The sequence below is a fragment of the Rhincodon typus genome, chromosome 5, assembly GCF_021869965.1.
Source record: "Rhincodon typus isolate 14 chromosome 5, sRhiTyp1.1, whole genome shotgun sequence".
Classification (NCBI taxonomy): domain Eukaryota; kingdom Metazoa; phylum Chordata; class Chondrichthyes; order Orectolobiformes; family Rhincodontidae; genus Rhincodon; species Rhincodon typus.
Window position 1 is genome coordinate 115,054,661 of NC_063336.1, and position 15,990 is coordinate 115,070,650.

At 40.1% G+C, this 15,990-nt stretch overlaps 1 protein-coding gene across 1 annotated transcript; it reads left to right on the forward strand.

The window, feature by feature from the left end:
- Positions 1-229: 229 nt before the first annotated feature.
- Positions 230-14,967, forward strand: kcns3a (potassium voltage-gated channel, delayed-rectifier, subfamily S, member 3a). The gene is made up of 2 exons (XM_048597245.1): positions 230-378; positions 13,258-14,967. The coding sequence occupies exon 2, from the start codon at positions 13,322-13,324 to the stop codon at positions 14,807-14,809; it is 1,488 nt and encodes a 495-aa protein (XP_048453202.1). The 5' UTR covers positions 230-378; positions 13,258-13,321; the 3' UTR covers positions 14,810-14,967.
- Positions 14,968-15,990: the final 1,023 nt, after the last annotated feature.

Consider the following 15,990-nt stretch of genomic DNA (forward strand, 5'->3'; position numbering starts at 1 on the left):
AGATGTGTATGATTAGGATCATTGCAGCAAATGTCAGTTTGCAGAAAGGAACTGCACACGTTTCGTTTCATACAATTCCAATGGTAGGAAGGAGTGGGTAAGAGAGCCAATCAAACCAAGTGAAAAGGTAAAGGACGGACCAACCACCGAGCGAATGAGCCAAGTCCCGCCTCCAGATATAAGCTAGTGTTCAGACTGCAATAGCAGCAGGAGGAGAGGTTGAAGCAGAGTATGGGCAGCGAGGATGCTTCAAGTCAAATACGTTGTATTTCAATTAAAACGGCCAGGATGTACTTCCAAGGGTTTTGTGTGTTTTTGCAACTGCATGGTGAAAGTGTACCTTTGGACAAAATCTATAATATCAAAATCCAGAGAAAGGTAATACACATGTACATAAAATTCTTATATTTCAAAGTTACCGATCAGTGTGCTTGGTCCTTTAGTTAACTACCGTTCATTTGAATGGGTTTTCTTTGTAGCATGCTGAGTGGTGAGTTTTCGTGGCTTGAAACTTACCCTGACGAGGTTTGTGACATTACAGATTTAAGATTATGTTAATACACCTAGCTTCCAAAAAGTCTTGCAGCACCCACTCACACATTAGCCACGGTTTATGCTTTGCATTTCTGGTTAAAGGCGTTGCCTACGTATATCAGTATTATCAAAGTTTGTTGCATCCCCTCCCATAACTTAGTGTCTTACATCTTAGCTGGGTCCTGTAATTTCTTCAGTTTAAACTTCAGTTTATAGTTGGCTTTTCGCAACGTACATGCATCTTGTAGAGTTTCACTTTACAACCATTAGATGCGTTAGGGTGTATAACGCATTTTAAAGATCTTCCTGAAATCCTTCTGTCCCGTTGATAGTGATTTTTTTTTCAAATTCCTCCCCTCTACATTTTCGCTAAATCACTTACTCTCTCCATCGCCCGTTCGTTATTTTAAGTGCAAAAGTGTTGCCTTTTGTATGTTGTAATTTTTGGAATCTCCCTCGTATTGATACATCTTCCAGGATGTTACATCCTGTAAGTTTCGAGGTCGAAAGTAACTAATAAAACGCGCTGCAAATGATATAGCAGTAGTCTATTTTTTTCAAAAAAATATCAATGCTGATATTCCGTCAATATTTGAGAGAGGCTCCTGTTTTAAGATTAAAGACAGTTTTGTTAAATTATTCAGATGGTCATACATGCAAATAGAATGTGATATTCAGCAATTTCAAAGCACGCTCGCTGAATATAAACGCAAGATGATAGTTATTTAAAATAACATGGCGTTTATCCGATGGAACGGTCTTTTTTGTAACGTTAACAGCAACCTCTAATTTGGTAAATTCAGCTTGAGAGAGGGACCCAGGTCAGCGAGTGTGGGTCACAGAAAGATGTTCCCAGCGGTTCCCCCAGTGTATCTCCACGGGCAACTGGATCGGAAAGCCGAGTAGGCAAATATTTTCGCAATACGACCGGTTAGGAAGAAGTTCTGCGGCTGTAAACCAACAGTGTGTATTACCAGAGATACCCAGAAAGTGAGGTTCCCCTGTTCTTAAGCAATTGGGATGGGAAACTTAAAAAAAATCGATAGGTTATGTTAGGGAAAGAGTTCTATGAGCCTGCAGTTGTGTTGCTAGATTGTTAGTTTAGTTATTTGGTCATTGGCGAGACAAATCGACGTGTTCATTGTTAGTTCAATACGGCCATTATTTCTATACGAGTCTGTTTGGCGGATCCATTTCCAAAAGTGGTTTGATGCTTTCAGGTCTTTTGCTGTTATTGATTTTTTTCTTCTGATTTGCCCTTCGACTTTGTTTCAAGGGCCAGCGGTGATAATTCCCATTTCAACATTACTACCCAAGCCACTTTTCATCCATGTACTGACTTTCTTTCCAACTGGTGTTAGAAGCATCACTGAGACAACAAGGTGTAGAGCTGGATGAACACAGCAGGCCAAGCAGCATCAGAGGAGCAGGAAGGCTGACGTTTCGGGTCTAGACCCTTCATCAGAAGCATCACTGTTCATAAACCCTACAAGCAGTTATAGAGTCAGAGTCAATGAAGTATCCAGCATGGAAACAGACCCTTCGGTCCAACTGTCCATGCTGACCAGATATCCAAAGTAAATCTAGTCCCATTTGCCAGCATTTGGCTCATATCCCTCTAAACCCTTCCTATTCATGTATCATCCAGATGTCTTTCAATTGTTGTAATTGTACCAGCCTCCACCACTTCCTCTGGCAGCGCATTCCATATGGACCACCCTCAGTGTGAGGAAAGTTGTTCCTTAGATCCCTTTTAAATTTTTCCTCTCACCTTAAACCCATGCCCTCTAGTTTGGACTCCCCAACCTGGGGAAAAGACCTTGCCTATTTACCCTATTCATGCCGCTCATGATTTTATAAATCTCTAAAAGGTCACTCCTCAGCCTCCGACGCTCCGAGGAAAATAGCCCCAGTCTATTCAGCCTTTCCCTCTGGCTCAAACCCTCCAACTCCAGCAACATCCCTTGTAAATCTTTTATGAACCCTTTTCAAGTTTCACAACATCTTTCCTATAGCAGGGAGACCAGATTGCACACTGTATTCCAACAGTTGGAGAAACTTCTTAAACTTGCTGTTAAACTGAGTGCCCCAAGAACAGTTCCAACAGTTCTTTCAAGTGATTGGAAGCTGAACAATCCATTTCCTTTTTAAATTCTTAAATGATTCATTGTTAAACACTTCAGTGTTAGATTTTAATGGGTTCTGTTATACAAATTCTACAGTCTGCTTTCTCTTTAAGGTATTCAGTTGCCTTGGGACAATATCTTGATTATATTGTACGACTTTCCAAATGCTGAACAGCAGGAAGCACATTCAGTGCATTCCAAGATAAAATCTATTTTGGTCCAGAATTAGCTGGAAAAATAGTGGAGAGTTCTTGGGGCACTCAGTTTAACAGCAAGTTTAAGAAGCTTCTCCATCCTAAGCAATTTATTGCTGGGCAAAACTATGGCATGGATTTTAAATCACCCAGACATTGCTTGGAAATTAAACCAACTCCACCATTTGACTTGTTAGATCAGAAGCACATTGTCAACCAGTCCACTGAGTATTAAGCAGTTCCTGGATTTGCACCATGATTATGAATTGTTACTGTTGAAAGTTAGTATTGCATTTTCAAGGCGAACTGGGTGATTTATAGTCTTGGAAGGTCACTGAACCCTGGAGGCTCAAAAAGGGAACAAATTAAAACTGTGAACTCTTGCAAAAAGTACATCATTTTCCCCACAACTTTTAACATTTAAATATTTATATTATCATACTTTCCTCCTTTCTGAACATTAACTTTCTTATCCTCTACCTTTTCTTTATTGAATTTGATTAATTCACGTATCCTTTGCTGACCATTTGCTGTTTCCTTCCAGTCCTTTTATATTTAGTTAGTGCCATTACTTGGCAATGTTCCAGATGTCCAGTTCAACTCCTTTTTATGTTAGTAGCTCACGCTTCAAACAATAAATAAATAAATTAATGGAACTCAGTGGTGCTTACCTCAAATTCCCAACTCCAGCAAATTCTGGGCCAATGTAACAGTAAATGAGTGAGTTCTGACAAAAGATTGTTGACCTAAAACTGTTTCTCTCTTCACAGCCACGGCTTAATATGAGTTTCTTGTCAGTATTTTCTGTTTTCTTTTCAGATTTTCGGCAGTATTCCCCAGTAATTTGTTCTTATGATAGACAAGGTGGTATTCTGTAGTGCAGATGCAGATTGTATTGCCTGGTGATCTGCTTGACAGCATTATAACATATTAACCATGTCAAGGCACAATCATTTCAAGAGGTTTTGGCTTTTATGGACCCTGTAATGATATTGCTTCAAGTAGCTATTTTAACACGTGACTTTTCTTTAAGATCAGGTTCAAAACAGCAATGTAAGCATTTATTTTTGGTTTTGAATTTTTATTAATGGTATAAAAGGATTTTTGGAGTTGACAGCGTGATCCAACAGAATTAATAAGTACATGCAGTCATTGCTTCCCTTTTGTATGCTGAATCTGTTCACTGATGAAACTTGCTCAAGTTTTGAGTCCTGTTTTGAGACTTCATATGTGACTTCATATTTGTGATATAAACAGTATAGAATTATGACCATATTATTCAGATGTTGGAAATGTATTTATTACTGTAACATTACTAATAAATACATTATCCAATAAATGGTTTCCAATATTTTGTAATAGCACTTCTGATTTATTTTTGCACTTCCATGGCCTATCCATTGACTTTACAGCTGGGATAAATGTCATTAATAATGACCACTAGCTCAAAAATAACGCAAAGTTCCAATTTATTAGCCAAACAATGCTAACAGCACTGCAATTTTTTTCCCCACTACTCTTCAATGAATTCATCACGGGGAACTTTTTGATTTCTTTGTTTTCCTTCCTTAAAATGCTTTGGAAATTCTGAGCAGATGAGGCGGCATCCATAGAGAGGCAAAATTAACAGGAGGAATTTAATGCAGCTCAGTGGCATATTTAGAGATTGGGGAGGGAACATGCTTTGTGGGACTCTGCCATCTTTCTGCTTCTGCACAATTTATCCAGGATAGGAAGCTCGTGGAGTGCCTTCCCACCCAGATGACAATAGATGGGAAATGAGTTTTCACTTGAGTGTCTGCTCCTGCTATCGCAGCTGTTCAAACAATGGCAGCCAGCAGAATGGGTGCACAAAAAGCCCAAAATACAACCCCTTTTGGGTATGATGGTTTGATTGGGGCAGTGACAGGAGTCCTTCATTGTCAGTTTGTTTGAGCCAGGAACCTGGCCATCAGGAATTGGGGAAGATTGAGATCCATTCCCTTGCCTTTGCCTCTGATCCACCGACCACTCTGAATTTTCCTCTGATTCCCCTCCTTGTGACCTCCAACCTACCTGCACTCACTTGAGGCCCAGGTCAGTTGATGATCCTGCATCTCTGGTAGGTGCATTACCAGCATCTGTCCCATTATCACTGCCTGCAGTGGAGAGTTGCTATCCTCTGAGTTTCCTGATAGGTATTTAACAGAGTGGGCCTTCCCCAACAGTGTGACACGAAGCCTTTGCTGGTTCCCTTGCTGCCAGGTGAAACCCCTATTACCCCTGTTAAATTAAATAATGTTTCAGTTGATAATCTTTCACAGAACTCGCTAGACTATCCTTTAACAACATAATTATTATTACATTTGAACAGTGACTTTCCAAAAGTTAGGACTTACGAAAGCACTTTAATATTTTTTTCCTTTCCTCATTAACAGGATGAGGGTGTTGCTGGCGAGGCAGCATTTATTGCCCATCCCTAACTGCCCAAAGGGCAGTAAGAGTCATAGATCATAGATCATCATCATAGAATCCCTACAGTGTGGAAACAGGCCCTTTGGCCCAACAAGTCCACACTGAATCTCAGATTCCCACCCAGACCCATCCCCTTGTAACCCACCTAATCTACACATCCCTGAACACTACGGGCAATTTATCATGGCCAGTTTACCTTACCTGCACATCTTTGGACTGTGGGAGGAAACCGGAGCACCCGGAGGAAACCCACGCAGACACTGGGAGAATGTGCAAACTCCACACAGACAGTCGCCTGAGGGTAGAATCAAACCCGGTTTGCTGGTGCTGTGAGGCAGCAGTGCTAACCACTGAGCCACTGTGCTGCCTCATTAGTCGTGTTGATTCATGTTGACTCATTAGTCAGCCACATTGCTGTGGCTCTGGAGTTACATGTAGGCCAGACCAGGTGAGAATGGCTGTTTCCTTCCCTAAAGGACGTTAATGAACCAAATGGGTTTTTCCAACAATTGGCAATGATTCATGGATACCATTAGATACTTAACTCCAAATATTTATTGAATTCAAATTTCACCTTCTGCCATGGCAGGATTTGAACCCAGGTCCTCAATGTTATCGGGGTTTTTGGATTAACAGTCCAGCAATAATGCCACTAGGCCATTGCCACCCCTCTATAAATAATATAAATGGAATTTTGGCACTATTGCTAACAGAATGGAATGTAAAAATAGGGAAGTGTTGCTGGAACTGTATGAGGCACTAGTGAAATTGCATCTGGAGCACTGTGCACAGATTTGATCCTCTCATTTGAAGATATATTTGCTTTGGAGGCAGTTCAGAGAAGGCTCACGAGATTGATTCCAGAAATGAGACGTTTCTCTTATGAAGAGAGATTGGGCAGTTTAAGCCACTACGTCTAGAGTTTGTAAGAATGAGTGCAGATCTAACTGAGGGAAGTAAGATGTTAAAAGGGGATTGACAAAGTAAATGTAGAGAGGGTGTTTAACCTTGCGTGGCAATCTAGAATGTGAAGTCAGTTTTAGGACCTGTAGAATTCAATCTCCCAGAGTGCAGTGGGCGTTGGGTCACTGAATAAATTTGAAGAGAGAGACTGATTTTTTGTTATGGGGAGCAGCAGGAAAGTGGAGGAGAGGCCAAGATGAGATTAACCTTGATCATGTTAAATCGCTGACCAGGCTTGAGGGGCTAAGTTGCCTACTCTGTTGTTGTGTTCTTAAAGAGGGGTGGGCTCCACTTAATATCTCCTTTTAAAGGAGGAGATGGGGGCAACTCTGACAGTGTAGCATTCCCTCTTTACTGTGTTGAAGCATCAGCATGGAATTTTGTTCCCAAGTTTGTAGAATGGGATTTGCGCTTTATCTCCTGAGTCTGAGGAAGGGGTATGGGTGTAGCAGTGGGTGTTCAGTGCTAGCAATTGAACCACAGCTGACACAGCTAATGATTACAAAGGGTGAGGGCCCAGGTCTTTATCCTCCAATGGAGTGTTCATTACATACAGTAACAACACAGAAACAAACAAGTGAGGAGCACAATATCTTTACAAAATTCAGAAGAGAACTTACCCCTCAGACCCTAGAGTGAACTGCTGAGCAGAATAATTGTTCTTTGTCTCGCATTATGCTCCCTTATCTCTGCTGTCACATTAAAATGTTTCTCAGTCAAACTCATTAGCCCTGGTGCTTGACAAGTTGCTGTTATAGCAGCATGTTAACCATTGCCATATTTGTCTGAAATTCATCTGTCCACTACTTTAGCTAGAGATAACAATACTAATAAAACCTTTGACAAAAGATGCATATGTTAATAGTCCTTCTGTGATTTAAAGACTTTGATCTGATTGAGGAATAAATAATTACTTTTCCCATTAATCCTTCCCTTGCAGTTTTATATTGTTTGTGTCACTGGCTGTTACGAAGCCTAGCAAGTAAATAGCTCTCTTTGCTTAGACTTTTCTCAAATGTTCTGAACCATTTTGGAAAGGAACAACAGATTGGATTACATATTGTTTTACTTTTGTACAGTAAGAAAGCACATAATGCCCAGTTTGGCAATTGTCTTGATTGCCTCCCAGATGCCAAGTGGGGCAACATGCCTTCTGTGATAGATCTTTGTTGGCAGCTGATCAGATGCACTTCACAATCAGGGACTCATAGACACAGCTGCAATGCGGGTCATTCCTCACCTTCCAGTTGTGGACTAGTGGTTGCATCATCCTTTACCTGTGCCGAATCAGTTGAATGGTGCCTATCATCATTGACGGATGTCAAATCCAGAGATTAGGTCATTATTGCAATATTGGTTCTTTAATCTATACGCATTGTGCAATTTTGCACTTCTGGATAGTGGGATGATACCAATTGCATGAATATCAGTTGCTGTTACCCAGAATGGCTGGTATGAGTAAATGCTTTCATGATGGGTTTCCAAGTCTCCATGAATGGCAGTGTTCAAGTTAATCATGATGCTTTCCATTTGCTTTGTGGCAGATGGGGCGATATGGCTTTTGGCATCCCTAACGCCATCCTCATTGGTCATGTTTAGTTGCACATCCACTTTCATTGCATGGCAACTGCAGGATCATGAAGCAGAATGGTATTTTATTTTATTGGCCCACTTTTTGGTTTTGGTTTTTTACATTGTCACATGCACCAAAATACTGTGAAAAGCATTGCTTGCTGTGATCTGCCTGTACCACTCGTAAACAAAGGATGTACAAATCAAAAACACTTAGAGGCATACAGGTTGCATTGCAGGTTAGATTATTTAAGGCTAGAGTCCATTCAACAGTCTGATAATTGCTGTGAAGGAGCTGTTCCTGAACCTGCTTGTGCATGTGTTCAGGCTTCTGTATCTTCTGCCTGATGGAAGAAGCTGTAGGAAATCATTACCGGGGTGCGATGGGTCTTTGGTCAGAGAGCTGTGTAAATAGAGTCCATAGATGGGAGGTTGGCTTCCGTGATGGTCTGGGCTGTGCACACCACCTTCTCTAGTTTCTTATGGTCCTGGGCAGAGCAGTTACCGTACCAGACCGTTCTAGACCCAGGCACTATGCTTCCAATGGTGCATCTGTAGTGAGGGACCTTATGGACCTGCCAAATTTCCTAAGCCGCCTGAGGAAGAAGAGGCATTGTTGTGCCTTCTTGACTGTTGCATCTACGTGGGAAGCCCAGGACAAGTTGTCAGTTATCGTCACTCCGAGGAACTCGATGCTCTTCAGTGCAAAGTTGTTCTGGCTGTAGTTTCTCATGCCAGAATGTTTCTTGACAAGTTTCCTTTGTCCAATGTTATTGAGGTAATGCCAATATGTGAGGAGGGATTTTTTTAAAAAAAAGCTCTTCTCAGTAATTTTTTCTTTATTCATTCACAGGATGAGGGTGTTGCTGGCTAGGTAGCATTTGTTGTCCATCCCTAATTGCCCAGAGTCAACCATATTGCTCTGGGACTGGAGTCACATGTAGGCCAGACCAGATAAGGATGGCAGGATCTTGCCCTAAAGGACATTAGTGAATCAGGTGGCTTCTTCCCTAACAATCAACATTGGATTTACAGTCATCACTAGACTCTTAATTCCAAATATTTATTGAATTCAAATTCCACCATCTGCTGTGGCAGGATTTGAACTCGGTTCCACAGAATGTTATCTGGGTCTCTGGATTAACAGCCCAGCGATAATACCACTAGGCCATTTCCTCCCATCCATAGTGAGTAGGCATTTGTTGTGAACACCCATCATGTCCTTTTTAAGGAAGGAAATGTCTCCTCTGTCATGGTCTGGCCTTTGTTACCCCAGAACCACAACAGTCTGGTTGACTTTCTACTGTCTTCTGAAAAGGTGTGGCAAATAAACTCAATTGTTAACAAGGTGACCTACCATCACCACGTTCTCAAGGGCAATTGGGTATTTGAAATAAATGCTGACTTTGCCAGTGATGCCCACAGCTTAGGATTGATGAGAAAAGGGTGTTAATAAACTTAAGAAGATTTGTGGTATTGATCAATTGTTCAAAGCTTCATAACATAATTTTGCACCAGATAGTGTTGAAAGAACATGGCTCCAGTCTTCAATCATTTACGAAATTCTGCCTCTGTTGGAAGTAACTGCAAGGATCAGTCACTCTTCCTTCTCTGGCCAACTTCCTGTTTTTAGGAGGGAAATTTGTAAAACTGATTTTATCTAGTTAAGTCTGCCATTTTTTATGCTGTAGACAGAAGATGAAGGGATAATTGCTTTTGGGATTGTTGCCTGGTTTTCCTACCTTTTTTAAGAAAGCAATGACTTTGGAATTACACTGGACTTGCGGGATTATCCCTGTCTGAAAAGGATGTTGGAGGTGAATATTGCAAGTCACATCCATCCAACTGGGCACTGGTTCTTGGTCAATGTCATTGAACCAGTGGCCTTGCCAGAATTGTTAATGCATCTGTATGTGCTCACTGTATGCTTGCACGCTAATTCACTGACACTTCTCCAGCTGGAGATGACTGATTGCCACAAGAAATCTCCTGGCTTGAAAATCTTGAACAGATTGAAATTAAGGTGGCTGGATTTAGAGAGAATTCCAATGTGCCAATGTGGCTAACACCACTGGAGGTGATTGTAGGATTAAGGCAGCACAGATTAATGAACTGAGTTACCATGCCAAGATGTTTCATACACGTACACACCTCTCCTAATCAAATTGGCCATGATGCAGAAAAACCCCATACAATCACTGGATCATAAAAAGTAGGAGCAGGACTAGATCATTCAGCCCCTCGAGCTTGCTCCACTATTCGATAGGACCATGACTAATCTCATTTTGGCCTTGACTCCACTTTCTTGCTCACTCTCCATAAGCCTTTAATCCATTAGTAATTAAAAATCTGTCTACCCCCCTCCTTAAATTTACTTAACTCCCCAGCATCTGCAGTACTCTGGAATAGTGAAGTCCACAGATTCACAATCCCTTGAGAGAAATAATTTCTCGTTGTCTGTTTTAAATCTGCTACCCCTTATCCTAACACTGACTTCCTAATCTAGATTGTTTCACATAAGGAAGCATCCTTTCTGTGTCTATTTTATCAATCCCTTTAGCATCTTATGTACTTCAATTAGATTTCCTCTTATTCTTCTGAATTCCAGAGGGTGTAGGCTTAACCTGCTCAATCTCTATTCATAAAGCAAACCCCTCATCTCTGGAATCAATCTAGTGAACCTCCTCTGAACTGCCTCTGATGCAACTACATTCCTACCCAAGTAAAGGGACCAAAGCTGTATGCAATACGCCAGATCCCAGTCACACTAATGCCTTGTACAGTTGCAGCAACACTTCCCTAACTTTATACTCTCTTCCTTTAGCAACAAATGCCAAAATTCCATTTGCCTTGCTTAATTCCTGCTAGAACCTGCATACTATTTTTGTGATTCATGCACAAAGACACCCAGATCCCTCTGCGCTGGTGCACTTAAGTATTTCACTATTTAGATATTAAGTTGCCTTTCTATTCCTGTGATCAAAATGGATAGTCTTATACTTATCCAAAATATCAATATTCTAACATATACAAGTACTTCCAGCAGTATCTGAGGCACAATCAGCATTTATATTACAATACAAGTAACAAAAGCAGCAATAGTTGAAGATTTTCAGATTAGCCATGGTCTCATTGAATGGCAGGCCAGTCTTGAAGGGCTGAATGACCTGCTTCTGCTCCTGTGATGTATGGTCTCTACACCTGGTGGTTCTTCAGTCTAATCTGCATTTGGGATTTCTGATTGATTTGATCAGCAACAGTACTGTTGATACTGTGGTTACTTAGGAATTCAGTTAAGGACCAAACTGATCAGTAACAGCCTGTTGTTCTTGGGCATCTCAGACCTGCAAGAGAACACAGAGCAGCAGAGAAGTGCAGCTCCCAGGATACCATATCAGCATAATGTCTATAGGCAGAGGGTAACCTTCCACAGCCTGCTTGAATACCAGTGTCGTGAGAAGCCTTATAAAGACTTGTAGTGACACATGTTGCATCAGATCATGCATGCACTTGCAGTCTGCTGGAGTAAATCGTGCTGCTAAGAGAGACTCTCCTGGCCATGTTTCATTAGTCACTGCCTTCAAGCATCTTTGCTTCTGCATCTATCCAAGATTTATTTGGTCATACCTGTGGGACCTCGCAATTGGAGGCAGCCAAATACAGAACACAGGTGATTGATGATTTCTTTGCCAGGGCCTGACAATTCAATGATCTTTATCATCAATGGTATCAGACAGAATGAATGAGCATGTAGGATTGTGGCTCTGATTGACTTCCCACTTATGGCAATTAAAATAACCATTGATTATCAGGAGTGTTTGTCAACCACAAGACTTTCCACTCCTTCAATGGCCACATGGTGTACAAACACAAAAAGATGTTTAGGCATGCACAACATTCCCAGGTAGCTTCCTCGATGCTGTTATCCTGCAGTAGTTCACCCTCGCTAATCTCCTTGCTCCTCAATGCTGATTTACTACTGATTGCTGTGAAATGCTTAGAAAGTAACATCTCTCAAATTATTGAGGAATGAAATTTAAATACTGGGACAATGAATGTTATGGGCTGTTGTGGTGCAGTGGTAATGTTCCTACCTCTGAGCTAGGAGTTGCTGGTTCAAGTCCCACCTGCTCCAGAGGCATATAATAACATCTTTGAACAGATTGGTTAGAAAATATCTACAATTAATGTTGTGTGACCACCAGATTAGTTATCAACAAAGCCATTGGCATACTGAAGGTATATTTCAGCTTCCTGCATGGAACTGGAGGTGTCATTCAAAATGCGACAGGTATGGGCTTCAAAACAGTTATAGTGTATGGAGTTGTGCAAAACGTTGCATTGCAATAACGTTTGGACCTGCAGGAGGAACACAGAGCACAGAGTCTTTAAGGATCATTCTGAGGGAGGAACAAATTATAAGGAGGAGGGGAAGGATAATGAGGAACAGAAACATTATTTGGACAGTGTACCACCAGCTTCATATACTGCTGCTTTCCTCATTATTCTTAGATTCAATTAAGTTCTACCAATGCACCATTTAACGTACTTAATGGCCAAATGTAAAAGTCACTTTTGCTCTCCTGCACAATGCCACTTATGCACATCCTTTCAACAAACAGCATGGACTCCAACGGAATTGCCTGGGAAATTGAAGATTCCAATGGGCAATTGGAATTGAATTGTAGGTCAACCAACAGCAGTGCAAGAAGGCAGCCCACCACCACCTTCTCAAGGGCAACTAGGGATGGGCAAGAAATGCTGGCCAACCAGCAATGCCCATGTCCCATGAGTAAATTTGGGAAGAAAAGGCTCAATATGCTATCTGCCTATATAAAAGTTTGACAAGTACCTTTGTGTACTCTGAAACAGTTTTTGCAAACTAAATTGATTTATCTCCTTTTCTTAAAGTTTGCCAATGTTATCCATTCCATAGACTCCTTGGTCACTTGTTCCAATAAATTTGTCACCCTTTACGTGAATACTTGAATCCAAATGGCTATCCAATTATATTATCTATCAAAACAGTGCTTTGAAATTTTAGTTGGCAACATCATTGGATAAATGCTTGATACTCTTAACAGTGCTCCTCAATTTTATTGACAGCCTCAACTCTACTGAAAAGTAAACAAGTTTCAATTGTGAATATAAACAACTGTTCGGTCTTTTAGCCTTTATCTGTTTATTCTTTTACCTTTTTATTTGCTGGATTGGTTAATAATTGTAGGAGATAATATTTAAACCTTTGGGTCCAATTTTAACTATATGGATGAGTATTAAAACATTTGTGTAGTTCATTGGAATCTGGGAGTCTATGTTTTGACCTCTCTGTTTTAGAATGGTATTAGATATTTCTTACCATGTCCTCCACCTTTGCAACTGTATGATGTTAAGTAACAATTGTTGTATTTTAGGTGTAAGGTGTCTATTATTTCCAAATATTAAATGGAAGCAACAAATCGATGAGGACTTGTCGACATGGTTTACGGGCAGATGTTTGAAAGGACAGCGGCTGATCATGAACTCATCAATATAAATGTGGGAGGATACAAGCAGAGAGTTGACCAAGGTACCCTGCAGCGGTTTCCTCAAACAAGGTTAGGAAAACTTCTGAACTGTGACACTGAGGAGGCTATTTTAGAGCTGTGCGACGATTACAATGTTGTGGATAAGGAATATTACTTTGATCGGAATCCATGTTTATTCCGCTACATTTTGAACTTCTACTACACTGGGAAACTTCATGTCATGGAGGAGCTGTGTGCGTTTTCTTTCAGCCAAGAGATTGAGTACTGGGGAATTAATGAACTTTTTATTGACTCTTGCTGCAGCAACAGGTACCAAGAGAGGAAGGTGGATAAAGATTGGGAGCAGAAAAGTGATGAAAGTATTGATTCTTCCTTTGAAGAACTATCAGCCTTGGATAAAGATTTGGATAAATTTGACAACATGTGGTGTGGGAAAGTAAGAAAGAATGCATGGCTCAGATTAGAAAATCCTGGGCACTCGCTTTTGGCCAAAACCTTGGCAATTTTATCTTTAAGTGTTGTCCTTACATCCATTGTGGCTATGTGCATTCATAGCATGCACGAGTTCCAACAATTTGATGAGGAAGGCAAAGAGATTGTTCATCCTGCTCTAGAAGGATTGGAGATCGCATGTATAGTTTGGTTCACTGTGGAATTCATTGCAAGATTTACAGTTGCACCATGTCTAAAGAAATTCTTCAAAAACCCTTTGAATATCATTGACTTTGTTTCAATTCTACCGTTTTACTTCACACTAGCTGTGGAGACGATGGATGAGGACAGCGAGGAGTTGGAAAATGTGGGTAAAGTGATTCAAATCCTTCGTCTAATGAGGATATTCCGCATCCTGAAGCTGGCCAGGCATTCAGTGGGACTACGGTCCTTGGGAGCCACGCTCAGGCACAGCTACCATGAAGTTGGGCTGTTGCTTTTGTTTTTGACAGTTGGCATCTCCATATTCTCTGTCCTTGTTTATTCTGTTGAAAAAGATGAAGCTGAGTCAGGGCTTCATAGTATTCCAATGAGCTGGTGGTGGGCAACCATCAGCATGACCACAGTTGGGTATGGGGACACATATCCAGTCACTCTATTTGGAAAGGTCATAGGGACTGTCTGCATTATATGTGGGATTTTGGTAGTTGCTTTACCCATCACTATCATTTTCAACAAATTTTCGAAATACTATAGGAAGCATAAAATGGTGGATATTAATCACTGCAATACAGAACTTGCAGAGGATTGTTCCTTACCTTACATGAATATTCGAAATATATATGCCAAAAATATGCATTCTCTCATTGCTAGTATCTCTTCCATGATTAGCACCAATGCCAGTGACGATAGCACCATAGATGCCTGTAGCATTCAAGATCAAGAAACCATTCAGAACATCAGTACATTTGAGAACTGTTCAACAAAACAAAACATTGTCAATTGATTGTATTCATTAGTCTCACTGCTTTCCAATCAAAGTTGTTTTTTATGATTATTTATTTGTTGCATTTTGCAATACTCAGGGTATGATATGTTTGACACACAATAGCTATTTAAATGATTGTAGTAGCAAAATGGAAATGAAAGAAGCACGTGAATCAATTTCCTGACTTCTATTTTATGCAAATATACATGCTGTTAGTGTTTTGTCTCATTCTGAAGTAAATGACAATGCAATAATAAACTCAGTAAAATGAAAACATAATAATTGTATGCCTGCAGGAATATGATTCGATTTGTTATTCATTTTAGGAACGAGATGCAAACCAGCATAAATTATAACTGCATCAGTTTAGGAATAGTTTCCATTTCTTAAATGCGTGCAGAAAAGACTGCATGAAAAGGAAGAATATAAAATTTTAAAAATCTAATATTCTGTATATTGGTTAAAGTAATAAATAACTTAATAAATAGCAATTTAAAGTACCTAGAGTAGTGTGCTTTGTAATGATGATATATTATTCAAAATACACAGACTATCAAGTTAATTATTAATGAGGACAGAAATGATCATCTCAAATTTAAAGTGTCACCTTGGAAAGTTTTACATTTTTTCAAATTTGTAACAGAATTCACTTTTTCACTAACTATAAAAAATACAGATACTTTGTTTTAAGAGTTGCCCAAAGCTTGGCTTTAAAGTTGGAAGATTTTAGGCACAAACAGTTCTGTGGCTGTCAGCCTCAACTCAATTGGAGCAGAATTGAGAGTTCAGATTCTACTGAACCGAGAAAAGATAATCAGTGTAACACTTCTGTGGGCTACAATGAAGCTGATCTCACTAAACACATTGTATTGTCATTATCCCATTGCTGTTTGCAGGATCATGCTGTGTACAAGATGTCTGCTACGTTTTTCCACATTATAAGTGACTTTTTTATTGGCTGGAAAACATTTGAAATGATATACATGTTGCTATATGATTGCAATTATTTTAAAAAGAAATCTGAATCTCCCAAACAAAAATCAAAAACTTAATTCATATTTGGAGCAGGCAAATGAGAATTGAGAATGTATAAATCCTTTGGTCTTCTCAGCATAATCTCCTGGAGATTCACTTCAACTTTAGTTATTCTAAACCAAATTGAACACAATCTCTGGAAAGGTAATGGAGTACCCTATAGG